This window comes from Crassostrea angulata, chromosome 2, assembly GCF_025612915.1.
Source record: "Crassostrea angulata isolate pt1a10 chromosome 2, ASM2561291v2, whole genome shotgun sequence".
Taxonomy (NCBI): domain Eukaryota; kingdom Metazoa; phylum Mollusca; class Bivalvia; order Ostreida; family Ostreidae; genus Magallana; species Magallana angulata.
In genome coordinates this window covers 57,973,411-57,990,522 of record NC_069112.1, presented here as the reverse complement: position 1 = coordinate 57,990,522, position 17,112 = coordinate 57,973,411, and the positions used below count along the sequence as shown (strand labels likewise).

Below are 17,112 nucleotides of genomic sequence, written 5' to 3'. Positions count from 1 at the left end.
GTGGGACTCAAAATTTATTTGCTATTTCCGTAAATTCATTATATCTGAATTCGTTATATAACCTGAAACATTTGCATGGATTTCTTAAGAATTTGACTGGATCTCCACAAAACCTCTCTATATCTAAGATTTTTTTGTTTATATTCGTACTAAACAAGTTTTATGTGTTACTTGTAATTGATATGGTAATGGCCTCCTGCATTAACATGGATGAAAGACCAAGTCTATATTAGTTGTGGCCCATAGGCCTCTGTTAACTATATCATTTTAAAGATATTTTTGAGATATTTATTTACTTTTGTTGTTTTAGGTGTTTCTCCCTCATTTTGATGAGAGTTTCCCTCTGATGTTTCTCTCTGCATGTGGCCAAGTGCTCTTTTATTAGTGTGCATTTGTCGCACTTTGAGAAACGACTTCTCTACAACAATCAAGTACAAAATTAAAATTCAATCCCGTCTCCACGTATATAGAAGTATATAACATAATTAAATACATTTTGGATACCTTTGGAATGGTTACATTAGGCAACTCCCTTTTCCACAACTTATAAAAGTGGGATTTTGATACCGGATTGGTGGCTTTTTCCAAATAAAGTCCGTAGACGTACTGTTTGGTGAGACAGGGGGGGAGATTTAGTTTGTTTTCGTTTGGGAGTTTTTCTGCATAACTATTGCAGAAATCTTGTAGCCAAGCAACTGCAGATAGGCTCTCCGTTGTCATTTTCCCTTTTACAGTGCCAGAGCGGCTTACTTCGACCACGCCTCCTTCAAAGCACATTATGTCATTAGATATCGAGACCATTAAATTTGAATATACTACCGTCAAATTCAAATTCATGTTGTTACCAAATATTTTTGACACGTATATTAAATAAGACAGGACTTAAAAATTAAAAAAAGAAATTGTATATAAATATTATTCCAGGTGTACGAAAACCCAGACGATGCATTCGAGATTCAAGATTTCGAAACATGAGATTCAATATCTAAATCCTCCAATCAATCATTGGTCATTGATCTGGAAACCTGTATCCTAGTGACAGCAAACACTAAAGTAAATTCATTACATGACAATAGTAATGGCAGCAGAAAAAGCAAAAAAAAAAAAATTATCAAGATCATCAATGGTAATTTAAAGCCAACAATCCAAAAAAATATAATAAACGACCATAAAGGCAAAATTAAGTCTTAAAATTGATCTTCTTTACTACCAAATGTATTTATATGCCAATCAAAATTTTGAAAAAAGTACGTAAACAGGCCACCCATATTGCTTCCCAAAACGCCACCTGTTAATTTTTGTGCATCCCTAGTTTTATGATGATTTCTGTTTGTTTTGCATTTATGTCTGTTGGTTTTTTTTGTTTTTTTTTTGTATTTTTATTAGCTTGAAAACCGGTATTTTCAGTATTCCATATATATGTTGCTGTGGTAATGTGCTATTATATGATAATCCTGCATTTAACAAAGTATTTATAATTAAGAAGTTTGAAACAAATCGTTCCTTATTTTAGTTAAAAAAACATTCTGCATACTTGAATATGCATGTAAAGATATTGCTACTTTAATTTTGTCAGAATGCCGACAGTGTAAATTTGCTCCATTTTAAGTCTAAATGGCTTGCCTCACAAAATCTTTACAACAGTATTTTATAAACCATAATTAGGGTCTTCCGTTTCCAACGGAAGACCCTCTTGTTATTCTACGGTTTCTTTTTCTTTATTAGGGTCTTCCGTTTCGAACGGAAGACCCTCTTGTTATTATATTGATTCTTTTTAGGGTCTTCCGTTTCCAACGGAAGACCCTCTTGTTATTCTATTAATTTGATATCAAGAAAAAAGGGCTGGTCCCTTAAATTAGGGGCCAAGAGGGCTCTTAAGTCTATTAATAATAACTTTTTAGTGAAAAATAATTTGTTATATATTATAGAAGCAAAAATATTCTTTGTACAGTTATTTATTTATACAGTACCATACCTAAGTCATATGTTACGTAATTAGGGGTTTCAAGGGGCCAGAAGTCCAAAACTCTGATCATTAATAGCTAGAAAAGGAGAAATATTTTGAAAATTGGTCAAAATAATGTTTTTAATAATATAATACCTAAAACTTTTTTGTTGGTGGCCCCAGTAAGGAGTTTAAGGGTCGGCCCCTAAAACACAGTTGTTCAGATATCTCTAGAACGGTTAACAATTCGTGAACAGTTGTTGAACAAAATATGTTTATATTTGCAAGACCTTTCATTTGATATCAAGAAAAAGGGGCTGACTCCTCTAATTAGGGGCAAGGAGGGCTACAAAGTCTTTAAATAATAACTTTTTACTGAAAAATAATTTGTAAATAACTATAGAAGCAAACATTTTCAACTCATAAGACTTAATTTAAATCTGAAATCCGTTTTAAAATAGGACGATGCATTACAGAGATATAGGGGTTTAACAAATTGATTTTTCCGGAAATTTTGATTCCACATTCTTGGTTAAGAAAATAGTGTTATATTCAAAGTTAAATTAACTCGTACCTAAAATAATTCGATGATTGTTAAATGTACTTAAACACATTCGGGTTTTTATTTGCAAAGTCGTTCTTGTATCGAAAAGGTTTTTGTTAATTCGTATTTAGAATCATTCGGATTTTGTTAACTCGTACCAAGAATAATTCGTTTTGTTTTTTTTTTAGTTTTTCATGTATATTGGTTTAAGAATTCTGCTTCTTAAAGGAACTTCTAGCTTTACTTTCGACATTAACGGAAGACCCACTCGTTGCTATGCAACGAGCTTTGCTCTAGTTGATTTTATCATTGTAGTTGTTGATTGCTACAAATTTATAGAGATATTGCAGTTTATTTTCCTTTAAGCAGAGGATCATGCTCAGGGGCAAGGATAGGTGGCGATTTTTTGGAGTTTAAATCTCGTTCAGGAATTTATGACTCAAAAGTAACAAGGATACGTTGTAATCTTTTAAGGCTATGCATATGCAGAAAGCCGGTGTATAGCAGAATAATGAACCCGTAGAAAAATGACCGGGGTAATTTTTTGACCCCCGGTCATTATTCTTATTTACACCGGCAAATGCGTCATAAATGTCCAATGCTCCCTAAACATACCCACGAAAAAAATTCTGTTTAGTGTTTTTATCTGTATTGAACACAATATTTTTTTCTGTCAAGTCGAGATCAGTAGCTAATTATTCATCATAAAATATAGTTAATCTGGCAAGTTTAAGAAAAGTTATTGTAAAGTTGAATTAATTAAATAATCACTGGTCGCGACTTGTCTAATAAAAAAATGACAACTGTTCATTATTGTGCTGTCAGACAATTATCATGACTTCTCAAATTAAAGTTGTAGAGATTTGCCGGAAAATTACATAAACGGGCGGTATCTTAACAAAGCACCGCAGTGGCGTAGCTAGGATTTTTTTAGTGTATTAAAAATTGACAGGGAGTTTAGGGCCTGGGGCAAAGCCCTCGGATGCTCCTGGATTTTAAGTTTAAGCTTTTGGATTTTCAGGTATTTTGATGATGAGATATTGTCTCAGAATGTTACAATTTTACATACTGTATGTGTAAGGGAGATGTTGAATTTTAAAAGAATGTGTGTATGAAACACGGATGCCCCGTTACAACGCACTTTGAAAAATTATTAGTATGCACTTTGCCAGTTTCACAATATATTACTTTTAGCTGTATCTACACAGTTTAATAACAGGATACAGAGTTCTTAGTCTTAGTAAAAAATTGTTGTAATCGAAAAAATCGCCAGAATATAGGTTTTCAGATCGATGCTTTGATTGGTTGATGTAGATATTGAATCTAGTTTTTCCAATCTCGTTTTTCGAATTTCGAATGAAGTTTCTGGGCTTTCGTTAGACGTGAGAATGCTATGTATCTCATTATTCTTTTTGGCTCATGAGCGCTTAGGTAGAAATGTCAAATTTAAGCATAAAATTCAAGGAATACAACGTTTGACTTTTAAATCTTACTTTGAAATTTTTTTCTCATATTATAGTACGTGCTTTTGCTGATTCCAAGCACTGCCAGCCACGTAGTTAAGCATACTGTGATGCTACCGATGAGAAATGTCGTTTCAAATTGTCCATTCTCTGATAATCTACCAATTTTAGAGTTTCAAACATATGATTGAAGGCTTTAATATAATCATATAGAATGTTAATTCCATTCATATTAAAAAGCAGATATGAACTAATTTGATTGTTCTTTTATCAAAACCAAACTCACGACGAATGACTATGGATCCAGTTTAATATCCATTGACTTTTTTCATGTGTGCTAAGGGCCATAAAGTTTGACCTACTTGTGGCAATATCTACCACTGATAAGGTCATAGCACACATGAGAATGCAGCATGGAAGCCTCCTTATGCTCTCTGGGGCTAACAACTGACGTTTTTCTGAATCGGGAAAAATTTGATCTCAATTATTCGACGCTTTATAAAGGACAGACAAAAAACGGCTAGAGGTAAAATGCTGACGATGTACCCGCCACTTTGGAGGGTCCAGAGTGGAGGGGGTGACACAAGCACATAACTTCCGCGTTTTACCAACACCCCACATCCATAGCATTATTTTTTTTAACTTAACCAGCATGAAATGTCAAATGAAATGGTTGTTCGAGATTTAGCATATTACTTTTTTCTACATTTAAATAATCTAATTACTTCTTTGCAAGTTTGATTATTCTTGCTTTTTTGTACTGATGTTCCTTTTTTGCTTCGGGGAGGGGGTGGGGATGCAATAAATCTCTCAAAGTTGAGGTGAGTTAACTTCCTGTTCCCAGTCTCATTGGCCTCAGAATAATTGTTAAACAAACATGTAGTAATTTATGTATCCTGATAAAGTTCATTTGAAGTTGCTAAAATCAATAAATTTTAGCCCCCCCCCCCCCCCCCACCTTTTAAAATTTCTAACATGTGCATACATAACAATTTATCAGTAAAAACCAGTCACATAAACAACCCATATGTTTTAGGTATTAGATGCATGATTGGTGCAATTAAAAGACAGATCAAACGGATTCTAAATTAAGATTGACACACCAAGCTCCACCCCCTCCACTCTGGACCCTCCAAAGTGGCGGTGGGTCCACGGTCAGCATTTTACCCCAGGCCACAAAAAGCACATAATTAAAGGTTTACTTAATTCATAGCTCTATAAGAAAAGACTAAAATCTGCACGCCCCGTTTAAGGGGTGTCGTCCCACTTAGCTTAAATTCTGAATTCAGAAGGCGGACTACAAATCGCTAGATCTTTAGCTACGTTTCATATTCATTATGAAATGCGTAAATTACTTAATAAGGAGAATAAAACTACTATAGTATATTACTTAAGTTCAAAACATTTGTAGTGTGTTTTGTTTTCGCTAGTAATGGAAGGAATTGTACAATCACCTAAATGTACCCCCCACCCCACAATGAATACACCCCAGACCGTCCATGGGGATAGGAAAAACGAAATATTTTAATTCAAAGAAGTTTAAAAAAGATAAATATTTGGTCTCTTCAATTACGTGTACATCCTAAATAATGCATTTCCCAATAAATTTTATTTCGCTAGCGGATGCTCCGTTGCTCAAAGAGGTTTTAAAAAGATGAATATTTGGTCTCTTCAATTACTTGTATATATCCTAAATAATGCATTTCCCTCACAATATTTTATTTCGCAAGGGGATGCTCCGTTTTGCGGTGCCCCTGTTTTTTAAAGCATAACCGATGACCCTATTCATTGAATGAATAAAATGGATACACCTATAGACAATAAGACCGCGGAACATAAACTGGCAAGATTGGAAATAATTTCACCCTTTACAGTGAAAACATTTGAAATGGGCGGGGAAAATGAACGCGGACGTCTGAGAAAACATTGGATTGAAATGATCGTTATAGGAAGTGTATTTTCAATCTACCTCATACTTTTATTTACTGTTAGCATGCGCGGATCTAGAGAATTCAAATTTCTTTAAATTACATTATAAAATTACCAAAAATATGCCTGGGACCCACTATCGCGCTAACACAAAACACGAACATGTCACAAATTCATATTAGGTGCTCTGTATATTACCAAGCAAAGAAATTTTAAAATGTAAAATTACAGGATATAACATGTGATTAATATATTATTGTTGAATTAATGAATTATATTAAATATTTATGGTAAATTTGTCAATTGGTAGATTTTATAATAATTTACATGGATGCTAGCATATCCTTAAACAGTGACATACTAATAACTATATTTTTATTCATATGCATTGATAATAAATGAAAATAATATATATTTCAAAGTACATTTTATTTATTTTTCATCCATGCTTGCGTGCAGGCTTACATATTTCAGTATGCGCAGTCTGATATTTCTGGACACGACTTCCTACTAGACTGTGAAACTTGCAAAGTTGCGTTAGCGCGACGGCGTGTTGTGCAAAGGTGCGTTAGTGCGACGGCGTGTTGTGTGTTAGCGCGATGTCTCGTTTATCTGAACGCGATGTCGCGCTAACGCAAATGGCCCTATCCGGACACCATTCAGAGGTGGATTGAAATGCACTTCCCATAACTATAGTTTCAATCTATTGTTTTCTCCTCCGTCCGCGTCCATTTGTCCCCGCATATTTCAAATGTTTGGATGGTAACAGGTGAAATTGACGTAAGCTGTATATTTCCATTGAATCGACAGGCAATGTGTCGCGGTCTTATTGGTTACGTACGAATGAAAAAAAGCAGATCAGACAAGACTCGTTTATATATCAAGTGACTTCATTTATTGCCATTTTGAAGTAAATGGCGCATTATTATGCTTACTTCTTTTTTTTGTTGAAGGTATTTCATCTTCTGAAGATTCATAGAAAACATCAACAGTTCTTCTTTTCTTAGATCCAAACGACCGACCCCTTTTCCCTGTTGCGTTAAACATTTTATTGTGCAGAATAAATGTACAAACAAATGATTTATTTTTTCAATAATTAATCCATTTTAGGTAGTTCCAAACACTAAACATGATCAACCCACTTACGTTTTCTGTTTATTGGTCTGTTTTCTGATGAATCATCGTGAGATTGTTGATTTTGAACAGTTTCTAAAAAGTATAGCAACTGCTAAATTTATTTATATTTACTCTCTCTCTCTCTCTCTCTCTCTCTCTCTCTCTCTGCTGTCTTATGTATTTGTTTTTTTCTTCTTTTTTTTTGGTAAAAGAAAATCGAAAACAACTTAAACAATCTTATTTTCTTTCCTTACCACATTCTGAGCTCATATCAGACTCTAAGCTTGAGGAATCTGAATCAATTTCATCTAAAAAGAAAATCATGACAGACGTACAAACATTTGTACGAGTAAAAGTAAATAATTTGCATATTGGCTAATATGTTTTATTGATTTACTTAAAAGACCGCGGAACATTAACCGGCAAGTTTGGAAATATACAGCTTAGGTCAATTTTACCTGTTACAGTCAAAACATTTGAAATGGCCGGGGACAAATTGACGCGGACGTCTGAGAAAACAATAGATTGAAACTATAGTTTTGGGAAGTGCATTTCAATCCACCTCAACGTTTTCTCACTTATATAATGCTATGGTAAACCATTTTTTTTCGTATCAGCAAAGCGATTAAAAATCATTTTATTTCTTCAATAAGTACATAATGAGCAAAAATAAAAAGATCCAAAGATTTTACGCAAGACAAAGCATCGATGGGATGACTTCACAGAATCAGTCTTCACAAGAGGCCAATGTTGAAACTGGGTTTATTGACAGAAATTCCGTTTAAATAAATTATAATAATTATATTTAGATAATTTTTTTCGCTCAGCTAATGTATACGAACAGACATGCGCATTCATTGTTTATCTAGCCATACACTAACAACAAAAAAATCACTTATATCGACATTGTTAAAGATTTCTGAGGTACGTAAATATTTATAAAAATTCGGTTACTGATATTAAGACCGTGAAACATTATTCAATGTAGTTTTTCATGTTAACCTCACTCAACTTTATTATAATAAATATATTATAGTATAATTATACTAAGCTTTATTATATAAATTAATTATAGTATAATTATTAGTGAAATATAATTATTCTTAAAGAATATGTTTTCAGAAAAGTCACCAACATTGCACACTTTTTTCGATCGCTTTAACTTATATAGCAAGTTAGAACCGCTGAAGTGGATTGAAAATACAAATCCTAAAACTACAGTTTTAATCCAATGTTTTCTCAGACGTCCGCGTCCACTTGTCCCCCATTTCATATGTTTTGACTGTAACAGGTGAAATTGACGTACGCTGTAAATTTGCAATCAGTATCGTTCAAAAAATCGTTACCGGAAGAACAACCGGAATTCATCGATGAATCTGATTCCTCTGCATCTGTGTTGTAACTCATTTCTTCTGTTTGTCTATTTTCAATGTCTACGGAGAATATATTTTAAAACTATCTATAGTTTAAATGACGTAAAAGTCGTATATATAAAGAGGATATAGAAATGAAGTAATTAATAACTACAGATTTTTTTTTACAAAACAAAAAGCTAACCAATCCCCCCACCCCCACCCCCCCCCCAAAAAAAAATATATAAATAAAAACCTGGCCATGTAAATTACTAACAACGAATTTATTTCATAGAGTGAGTGGGAAATGAACCCAGAAAAATACAACAAAAATAATATTGTTTTCTTAAAAAAAAAAAAAAAAACACCTGTCAGAGAAAGATCAATGATCATAATCAGTCTACGTTAAAATACATAATCGCAATCAAATAATGCTGATGTATAGTTGCCCTGAGAAGGAAACCATATTTTTAAAAATAATGTTTAGGTGTAGTTATTTCCCCCTTACAAGGAACAATAATTAGACCTATAAATAGAATATTTTCTGTGTAAATAACTTAAAGAAAGATGTAATATTATGTTTTTAGAATGGTATACATGACAAGTTTGAATCTTGACTTTGAGTTATGTATGAAAAATCATGACTGGTCAAAGGATGGTGGATGTTTGCCGTATATATGTCATTCTTCATCAAGCAGACGATTGTTTACATTGAAATATGGGAATTTCCATAAGGGCCACTTGCGCTAATGAAAATTATTCAAGGGAAATATTGTCTGATAAAAATTTCAGCGAATATTTTGAATTTTCAGAAACTTAGATCAAACTTATGAAAAAACAACATAGTTTTCCCTCTGGAAATACCTGACTTTTTGGGAAGAATCCTCACCGTCCCGCCCCCCCCCCCCCCCCCCCCTCCATACACACACATACAAAAAAAAATACAGTATGATGACAATCTAACGTTACCTCTATAATAAATACTGCTACTTATTAACTTGGAACAATTAACATGCATCATTATTTTTTTTTCCATTTATAAAAATATATTGAGAGAAAGGGGACGGTGAAGTCCACTACACTTCTTGCAATATAAGATACATTTAGAAAATTGTTTTGTTTATAAATAACTTAATAAAATATATAAATATTTTTTAAAAAAGGGATATTCTCACCTTTTATCAACTGCGTGCACTACAAGAGAATATTTTCTTTAAGAGATCTAGATCTACATCTTACGAGTGCTGTGCGAAAATAGTAATGACGTCACGTGTGAAAAATTGACGCAATTTTCACAGCAGACGTTTCTGTAAGAAATATGGCTGCGTTTTGGAGTTTGGAAAAGTCGGGGGAAAACGAAATTTATTTATCTATAAATGGAGGGAGGGCAGTCAGCATAGAAAATGGGGAGGATCTTGGGGCCCTGCGATTTATCGACTATGGTAGAACGTCCACAGAATTATGGGTGAGTAAAATGCGATATTAACTTATATGTATTGGTGCAAAGGGGGGGGGGGGGGTGAGTGTCCGTCAAATGTACAGATGTACACTTATATTTACAATATCAACATCAAAATATCCGCGTTTTCTTTTACAATATTTTCCAACAAAAATAAAATGTAAGCTATAGAGTAACCCTTAGGTTTATTACAGAGGCCTATAATATCATAGCATACGTGCGCTAAAAAAAGGGGGGGGGGACTAATAAAGAATACTTGTTAACCAGTACGATAATGAAAAAAAAAACCTACTAAAATGAAAGAAATAGAGAGTGGTGAGCAAATTAAATAAATATTTGTAAAATAATCTTTTCAGAGATACGGGGAGGGGGTTTGGAAATCCTGTATATATTACATGTGTACATGTATTATCATGATTTTTACTTAACGACACAAGTTATCGATTTAAAACAATAAAGTCTGTGCGATTTCATGTTTCACTTCATTGACTTAATTATAAATGACATGTTGAGTTCTAATTATTAAGAATAACGTTTAGCGTTCAATCATTTTACAGTTGCATTTTCATGGGACTAAAAATGGGCGGAGGCTAGATCGAACCAAGTTTAGATCTCAAGAGGGTTTTTTAGAGGAACTGGATACCTCTGACTCCAATGCTATATTTGTCAAAACACTATCAAAGCTTGGGATAGGACAAAAGAAAACGAAAAGGAAGAACACGCCCAATACAATATCCAATGCAATGCCAAATCCCCTCTACGCAAACATGATGGCAATAACATCTAGCCAATCTGAGGAGTTGGATTTTGTAAAAAACAAACTTGTTGGTACGTTAATAATACAAATATATACAAAAATTGGAGTTTGGAAATGCACGAAAAAAAACGGAATTCAAAATTAAACTTTAACTATATCAACTATAAAAATTATAGATTTAAATAAAAGCTCTCTGGTTCTTTTTAATGTTTATGATCTCCGGTCGTTTATTCAGAACTAAAAGAATCGTATATTTTAGGCCAGTATGAAATTTCAACAATGAGGCTCCAACAAGCTCCACAGGAGTTCAGGTAGTCTAGATTGGATATCGCATGCGCGGATCTAGAAAGACGGGGGTGGGTGGGGGGGGGGGGTCTCCCAATGAAATTCAAACATTTTAAATTCGCATATTAATGTTGAATGAAATAACCCATAGACAAAATCCCCTCTCCTGGCAACCAACATTATCCCTGAACACCCCTTTTAAAGAAAATATTCTGGATCAGCGCATGTACTGATTTTTGCTACACAAGATTGGTCTATTTAAAAAATAAAATGCTTTCTTAAGTTAAATTGTTCATGTGGGATATGAAGGTGGGGACATTGCAGAAAAAATACATAACCTGCGTTAGCGGTAATGTGATTTTTTTCTGCAATCGTCAAAGAAGGCATTTTATTGTTTACATCTATATTTACATCTTTCGTTTAACAAATAAATAAATTGATTGTAAAAAGTAAGTTAAATTAACTGAATTACTGTTAATGTACATCAATGCGTTAGATAAAAGAAACAGTCAAATCGTCTCCTATTGGAATTTGAGTCTAACATCACCATGATAATTTCGTGCAGTCCGTGGTTTTTCTTAGGTCGCTGTAGGTTTCGACCAATCGATAAACGGGGCGTGTCGATATCAGTCAGTTTCTATGGAGCTATATATTAACTGAAGTTTTCGTAAGAAATAGGGTAATCATACTCAGTAGATGTAAATATGTTGCATTAAAAAATGAACATGCTTCTTTGCCATAATATTGATGCATCCCATAATTTACAATACAACTCTCTACCAGAATGAAATATTTTTAAGCTACTCTGTTTTTATTATCTAAGATATATCCAAAAGAAAGTGGGAGAACATGAGAGAAAGTTTGCAGGAAAAATCGACTGTCAGGGACGACAACTCAATTGATTAAAACCTAATAAAGATAAAATCTATGATAAATTTATTCATCGAAACAGTTTTGATTTCTAATATCAGCCCACATCCGAATCCAAATCTTTTTGCGCTTTCACTGAAGCCTAATTTTCACTTCAAGAATGAGGGCTATTAGTCTCATGTTTAGCAGATTCTGTTTAATTACAAGAAGTGTATATAATTATGTAGCAGGCTAGTAAAGTGAATATGGAAGGGGGAAATTGACAATATGAACCGGTCGAGGGTGGGTCTTAGGAAATAGTAAAAATCAGTTCCTATTGACATCTTACTGTTACGTGCTTCTAAAGAGTTTAATAATGACAATACACGTGTACAGGTGCAGGGAACTGGAAGATTCTTGGGTAGATTGCATCAAGTCCTCAATGTTGCAAGCACCTGGAGGTACTGTCACAATTGTGCCTGCACTCTTGGATCCAGCAGAAGTATGAATCAATTTCGGTGAATCTTATATATTTTTTTTTTAAGAAAAACAAAAGAACTAGCTTTTAGATTATATATTTTGAACATCCTTATAAATTCATAACATTTTTTTTAAATATACACTGCGTATATATATATTTGTACAAACGTGAAATTGGTATATTATTCAATGATGTAATGAATCAAGTTAAATTTTAAGTTGCATCTAAAACAAGTGTAATAGATGCAAACTACAATCCAAATTCAAACCAGTCGGTAGACACTAAAGTAAATTCTAGACAATGTTATGAATTGGCTACAATTTGGGTGAGTTCAACTTAAATAATGGACATTAGGATGAGGATTTTCCTTTGACCCTATACTGTGAATTCTGAAGATAATAAGACACATAATTTATGGTCCAGGAATGTATTTTAAGAGATTTACTCTGACTTTCACCTTTGACCTAGAAACGTGATCTAAGGTCACTGTACACGCATTACTAAATATCCCTGCAAATATAGAGTAAGAGGGAAAAGGGGAATGTTTTCATTGTCTACATAATTGATGATTTCAAATTGATCATTAGATAGCTCGCAAAATTCATTAACATTAGACATGTAGTGCAAACATTTTTGATAGATTTCTTGTTTAATTTAGATTAGTAATCCAGATGACTTTGCATCTGAGAGACTTGAGGCGTACAGGATATTTCTGCTAGGGGGGAACCATCTGGTTCTCGCTTGTAGGAAACTCATAGAGGAGGAGCCCGACAATGATTTATTGTCAGAGTACAGGTTAAGATCTTTTTGGCTCAAATTAAAAATATATATATATTCAATAGATTATTTTATACACTATACATGTGTCCATGCAAACGTTCTTCATACAGGACAATTAAAGTTGATTTGTACTGTGGATTGTCTCCAGAGGAGGCCAAGATGGTCGGAAACCTGCACAATCAGAGAACTACATCGAAGAGAATGTTTTTTCAAGTAATATAAATCCAAAACGACAACACACACACACACAGTAATGGAAAATCCTTATGTTAAAACTTTTCATAAACCAATTGAACTTTTTAATTTTGTTCAAATTGTTGAATTTCCTAATCTATAACAATGCGATCATTTTCTGTCCATCTTAACTTTAAGGATGAAGTAGAACAAATCAGACAAATCTATACGAGTTGTCAAGGCAATGCAAATGAGGATTGGCAGGAGGTGGCCTTTAAGGTCCTCAAAAAACTGAGCAGCGAGGTGACTTTTCTTGAGAGTTATACGCTAACTTTATTTCACTTTAGCGAAGAAGATAGATAGCTTTAAGATTTATAATGACAATAAACAAATACTGATTAAAAAAACTGCTATGATTTTTATCAATAGACAAAGAAGGAGTCACTTAGAGTGCTATTTTCTACTGCGAGCAGTGATAACGAAGTATTTGGAGAGGTGACAAGAATTTTCAGGATATGGCGATCGGAAAATCCCCAAATGAGCATAAATCAGAGGGTAAAACAAAAATAAAAAATAGATGTCTAATATATTATCTTAGTTTGAATTTAAATAATAACAGGCTGGGAACTGTATTGACAAGATATAACAAAACTGACCACGTGATCTGGGCAGGCTTTTATGAAACCATATTTTATTGATTTTTTGACAAACATTTCAAATAATTTGCTTTTCAGCTATTTAAGGCAATAATGTCAATTCCAAAAGAAATGGCATTATGCTATTTGCGTAAAATTGCCACAAGTAAAGACGTTGGAGTTATGTGTGCGCTGGTTGAGAAAGAGAAAAAGCGGAGTCTAATGAAAGAAATTTTCGTTGAGCGCACTGGGTGCAAAGATTGGGAGGAAGCTGAGGAGGTGTACGAAGAGTACACGGAACAAATTGACCAATTTCTGAGTAATTTCATTAAATCATAAAGAGAGAGAGAGAGAGAGAGAGAGAGAGATATGGGGAGCAAATGAAAGTTTGGAGTTTTTATTCTGTAAGAGCCCAAAACAGCGGTATTAAAATCTATTGATTTTACCTATTTCATTTGGACATAATTTAGAGATCTAATCATGGTTGTAACCCCCCTCTCTCTCTCTTTCTCTTTCTCTCTCTCTCTCTCTCTGAACGTAAATCTCAACCAACGTATACAATAATATTATTTAAAATCTATTACAACTCCGACCAACATTGACCCCTATGAATGATTCCAAAGCATCTATCGTCAAATAAGCTATTAGAAATTTAGTCTCTTAATATTGTAGAGTTGAACATCAATCGAAAAACAGTACCAACGGAGTTCATAAGATATTGCGATACAGCAAAGGAACGCCGGCCGTTGGAAGGAGTTGATGTTCAGGTGGACTTCACAGTGCAAGTCAACGATTCCTACCGAGATTTAATGAGTAACTCAAGAATCCAATCGATCATCGCATCAACCAAAAGAAAGCTCAGTATTCATCTTGAGGCAGCTTTGAAAAAACTAAAAACTGAGGAATAACTTCTTTCATGCTAAAATTCCATACCTATAAATCTAAGAAATCATTAACGATTTATGTTCAATTTTGAGATGATTCGCAGTATTTTGTTGTCATTTTTCATGCAACTAAATTTAAAGATTAAATTTCTGATCAATTTTAAAATATAAATAATTAGGTAACATTTTTTAAATCGAGATGCAGCAAAACATTACACTGAAAAATTTAATGTTTACACAAGCATAAATTAAAAATTGTCCATATTTTCAACTTCAGACAGATTTGAAATTTATTTTTGTGGTTTTATCAACATAAACTGTATACTTCTTTCTTTGGTTTAAATGTTCATTGAAGTGAAATATCAAATGATTCTAACATTACATGATATAGATAATTGACCATTGTTACCGGAGTGTAATCAATCGGAGGCGGTAATCTGGCCGCTCCGTCCCAGTATCTGTATTTTTTAATTCAAACATTACATGTTATAGATTTATTGACCATTGTAACCAGAGTGTAATCAATCGGAGGCGGTAATCTGGCCGCTCCGTCCCAGTATCCATATTTTTTAATTCTAACATTACATGTTATAGATTATTGACCATTGTAACCAGAGTGTAATCAATCGGAGGCGGTAATCTGGCCGCTCCGTCCCAGTATCCATATTTTTTAATTCTAACATTACATGTTATAGATTATTGACCATTGTAACCAGAGTGTAATCAATCGGAGGCGGTAATCTGGCCGCTCAGTCCCAGTATCCATATTTTTTAATTCTAACATTACATGTTATAGATTATTGACCATTGTAACCGGAGTGTAATCAATCGGAGGCGGTAATCTGGCCGCTCAGTCCCAGTATCCATATTTTTTAATTCTAACATTACATGTTATAGATTATTGACCATTGTAACCAGAGTGTAATCAATCGGAGGCGGTAATCTGGCCGCTCCGTCCCAGTATCCATATTTTTTAATTCTAACATTACATGTTATAGATTATTGACCATTGTAACCGGAGTGTAATCAATCAGAGGCGGTAATCTGGCCGCTCTGTCATCAGTATTTTTTATTATGAATTTAATTCTTGACCATTGTAACCAGAGTGTAATCAATCGGAGGCGGTAACCTGGCCGCTCCGTCCCAGTATCCGTATTTTTTAAGATGAATTTAATGATTGACTATGGTAACCAGAGTGTAATCAATCGGAGGCGGTAATCTGGCCGCTCCTTCCCAGTATCCATATTTTTTAATTCTAACATTACATGTTATAGATTATTGACCATTGTAACCGGAGTGTAATCAATCGGAGGCGGTAATCTGGCCGCTCTGTCTTCAGTATTTTTTATTATGAATTTAATTCTTGACAATTGTAACCAGATTGTAATCAATCGGAGGCGGTAATTTGGCCGCTCCGTCACAGTATCCGTATTTTTAATGATTAATTAAATTCTTACATAACATGTAATTGAATATTGACCATTGTAACCAGTGTGTAAATTAATTGTTTGTGCGATCAATAGAAGGTGTCTGAGGAGACGGGTGGACCGCGAGATCGAATTAGGGTCACCCACCGAGTTTGACGCAGTTGTCATGAGCGACTTTAAAAATGATTAACTTTTTTTAGTGATAATTCTGACGCTATGTGTGAGGAGAAGAGTCCACGATGTACCTATTCAAGTTCGACCCCCCACACCCCCACCAGTCATGCCAGCCCCTCAACCAAGACCACTCCGCCGTCGACAAGGCAGAGGCGCCCACCCAACAGACTGACTTATTGACTTATCCAACCTTCTTTTGTAAAGGTAAACTTTTTAACATATTGACTTTTCTGAAGTACTTTATGTATTTAATAAACGAAATATAAATATTAAAAAAGATCTAATTTCACAAGACTAAGACTCCGCGAGTTTTCTAAGCTAGAGATACTTTGCATAAAAATGCTGGGTATTACCATTCGACAAATGTAAAACGATGATAATGCGATATCTACAATATGATATAAGTAAATTTTTTTTATAGACATCTAAAATTTATTTTATGGTTTTTTTTAGACTAACGATGTTTGGTTAGATGCCAGACCGATTATAATTCACTTAACCCCCGAGAGCCCCTATGTTTAGACTGGTATGTATGATTCATTAGATTTTTATCTCTACTATGAAATAACAAAACAACATGTAAAATATTGATTAAGTAACATTGTGTAAGTTACAAATGTTCATTCAAAAAAATAACTGAAATAAACTATTTTAAAGAAATTATACGTAACATTTTCTATAAGTAAGAAGGAGAATAGAATTTACAGAGACGGTGGAAGGTGGGGAGGTGGGCACTCCATTTGATTCACCGGCACGGATGCAGGCGCCTGCAGACACGGTAAATATATTTTAAAATTCATGAACAAAGATATAGAAATCAGAACTATATAGTATCATACCTTGCATGTCTGCTGGTGT

At 33.9% G+C, this 17,112-nt stretch overlaps 2 protein-coding genes across 2 annotated transcripts; one reads left to right on the top strand and one right to left on the bottom strand.

Annotated features, from left to right (window-relative positions):
* Nucleotides 1–292: 292 nt before the first annotated feature.
* LOC128174559 (uncharacterized) lies at nt 293–4,472 on the bottom strand. The gene is made up of 4 exons (XM_052840082.1): nt 4,239–4,472; nt 3,983–4,110; nt 505–764; nt 293–418 (listed from the first exon to the last, which is right to left on the bottom strand). The coding sequence occupies exons 1-4, from the start codon at nt 4,352–4,354 to the stop codon at nt 293–295; spliced, it is 630 nt and encodes a 209-aa protein (XP_052696042.1). The 5' UTR covers nt 4,355–4,472.
* An 8,674-nt stretch (nt 4,473–13,146) lies between these two features.
* On the top strand, nt 13,147–15,279 carry LOC128173704 (uncharacterized). The gene is made up of 3 exons (XM_052839372.1): nt 13,147–13,689; nt 13,869–14,088; nt 14,442–15,279. The coding sequence occupies exons 1-3, from the start codon at nt 13,672–13,674 to the stop codon at nt 14,675–14,677; spliced, it is 474 nt and encodes a 157-aa protein (XP_052695332.1). The 5' UTR covers nt 13,147–13,671; the 3' UTR covers nt 14,678–15,279.
* The last annotated feature ends 1,833 nt before the right edge of the window (nt 15,280–17,112 follow it).

Bases quoted from the DNA above. Each gene is read 5' to 3' on its own strand.
- LOC128174559 (XM_052840082.1), bottom strand. From the start codon at position 4,354: ATGTGTGCTATGACCTTATCAGTGGTAGATATTGCCACAAGTAGGTCA. The intron at 4,111-4,238 runs GTGAGTTTGGTT...TAAAATTGGTAG, and splicing joins TGGATCCATAGTCATTCGTC to ATTATCAGAGAATGGACAAT. The intron at 419-504 runs GTATCCAAAATG...TGATTGTTGTAG, and splicing joins CTAATGTAACCATTCCAAAG to AGAAGTCGTTTCTCAAAGTG.
- LOC128173704 (XM_052839372.1), top strand. The intron at 14,089-14,441 runs GTAATTTCATTA...TTAATATTGTAG, and splicing joins ACAAATTGACCAATTTCTGA to AGTTGAACATCAATCGAAAA.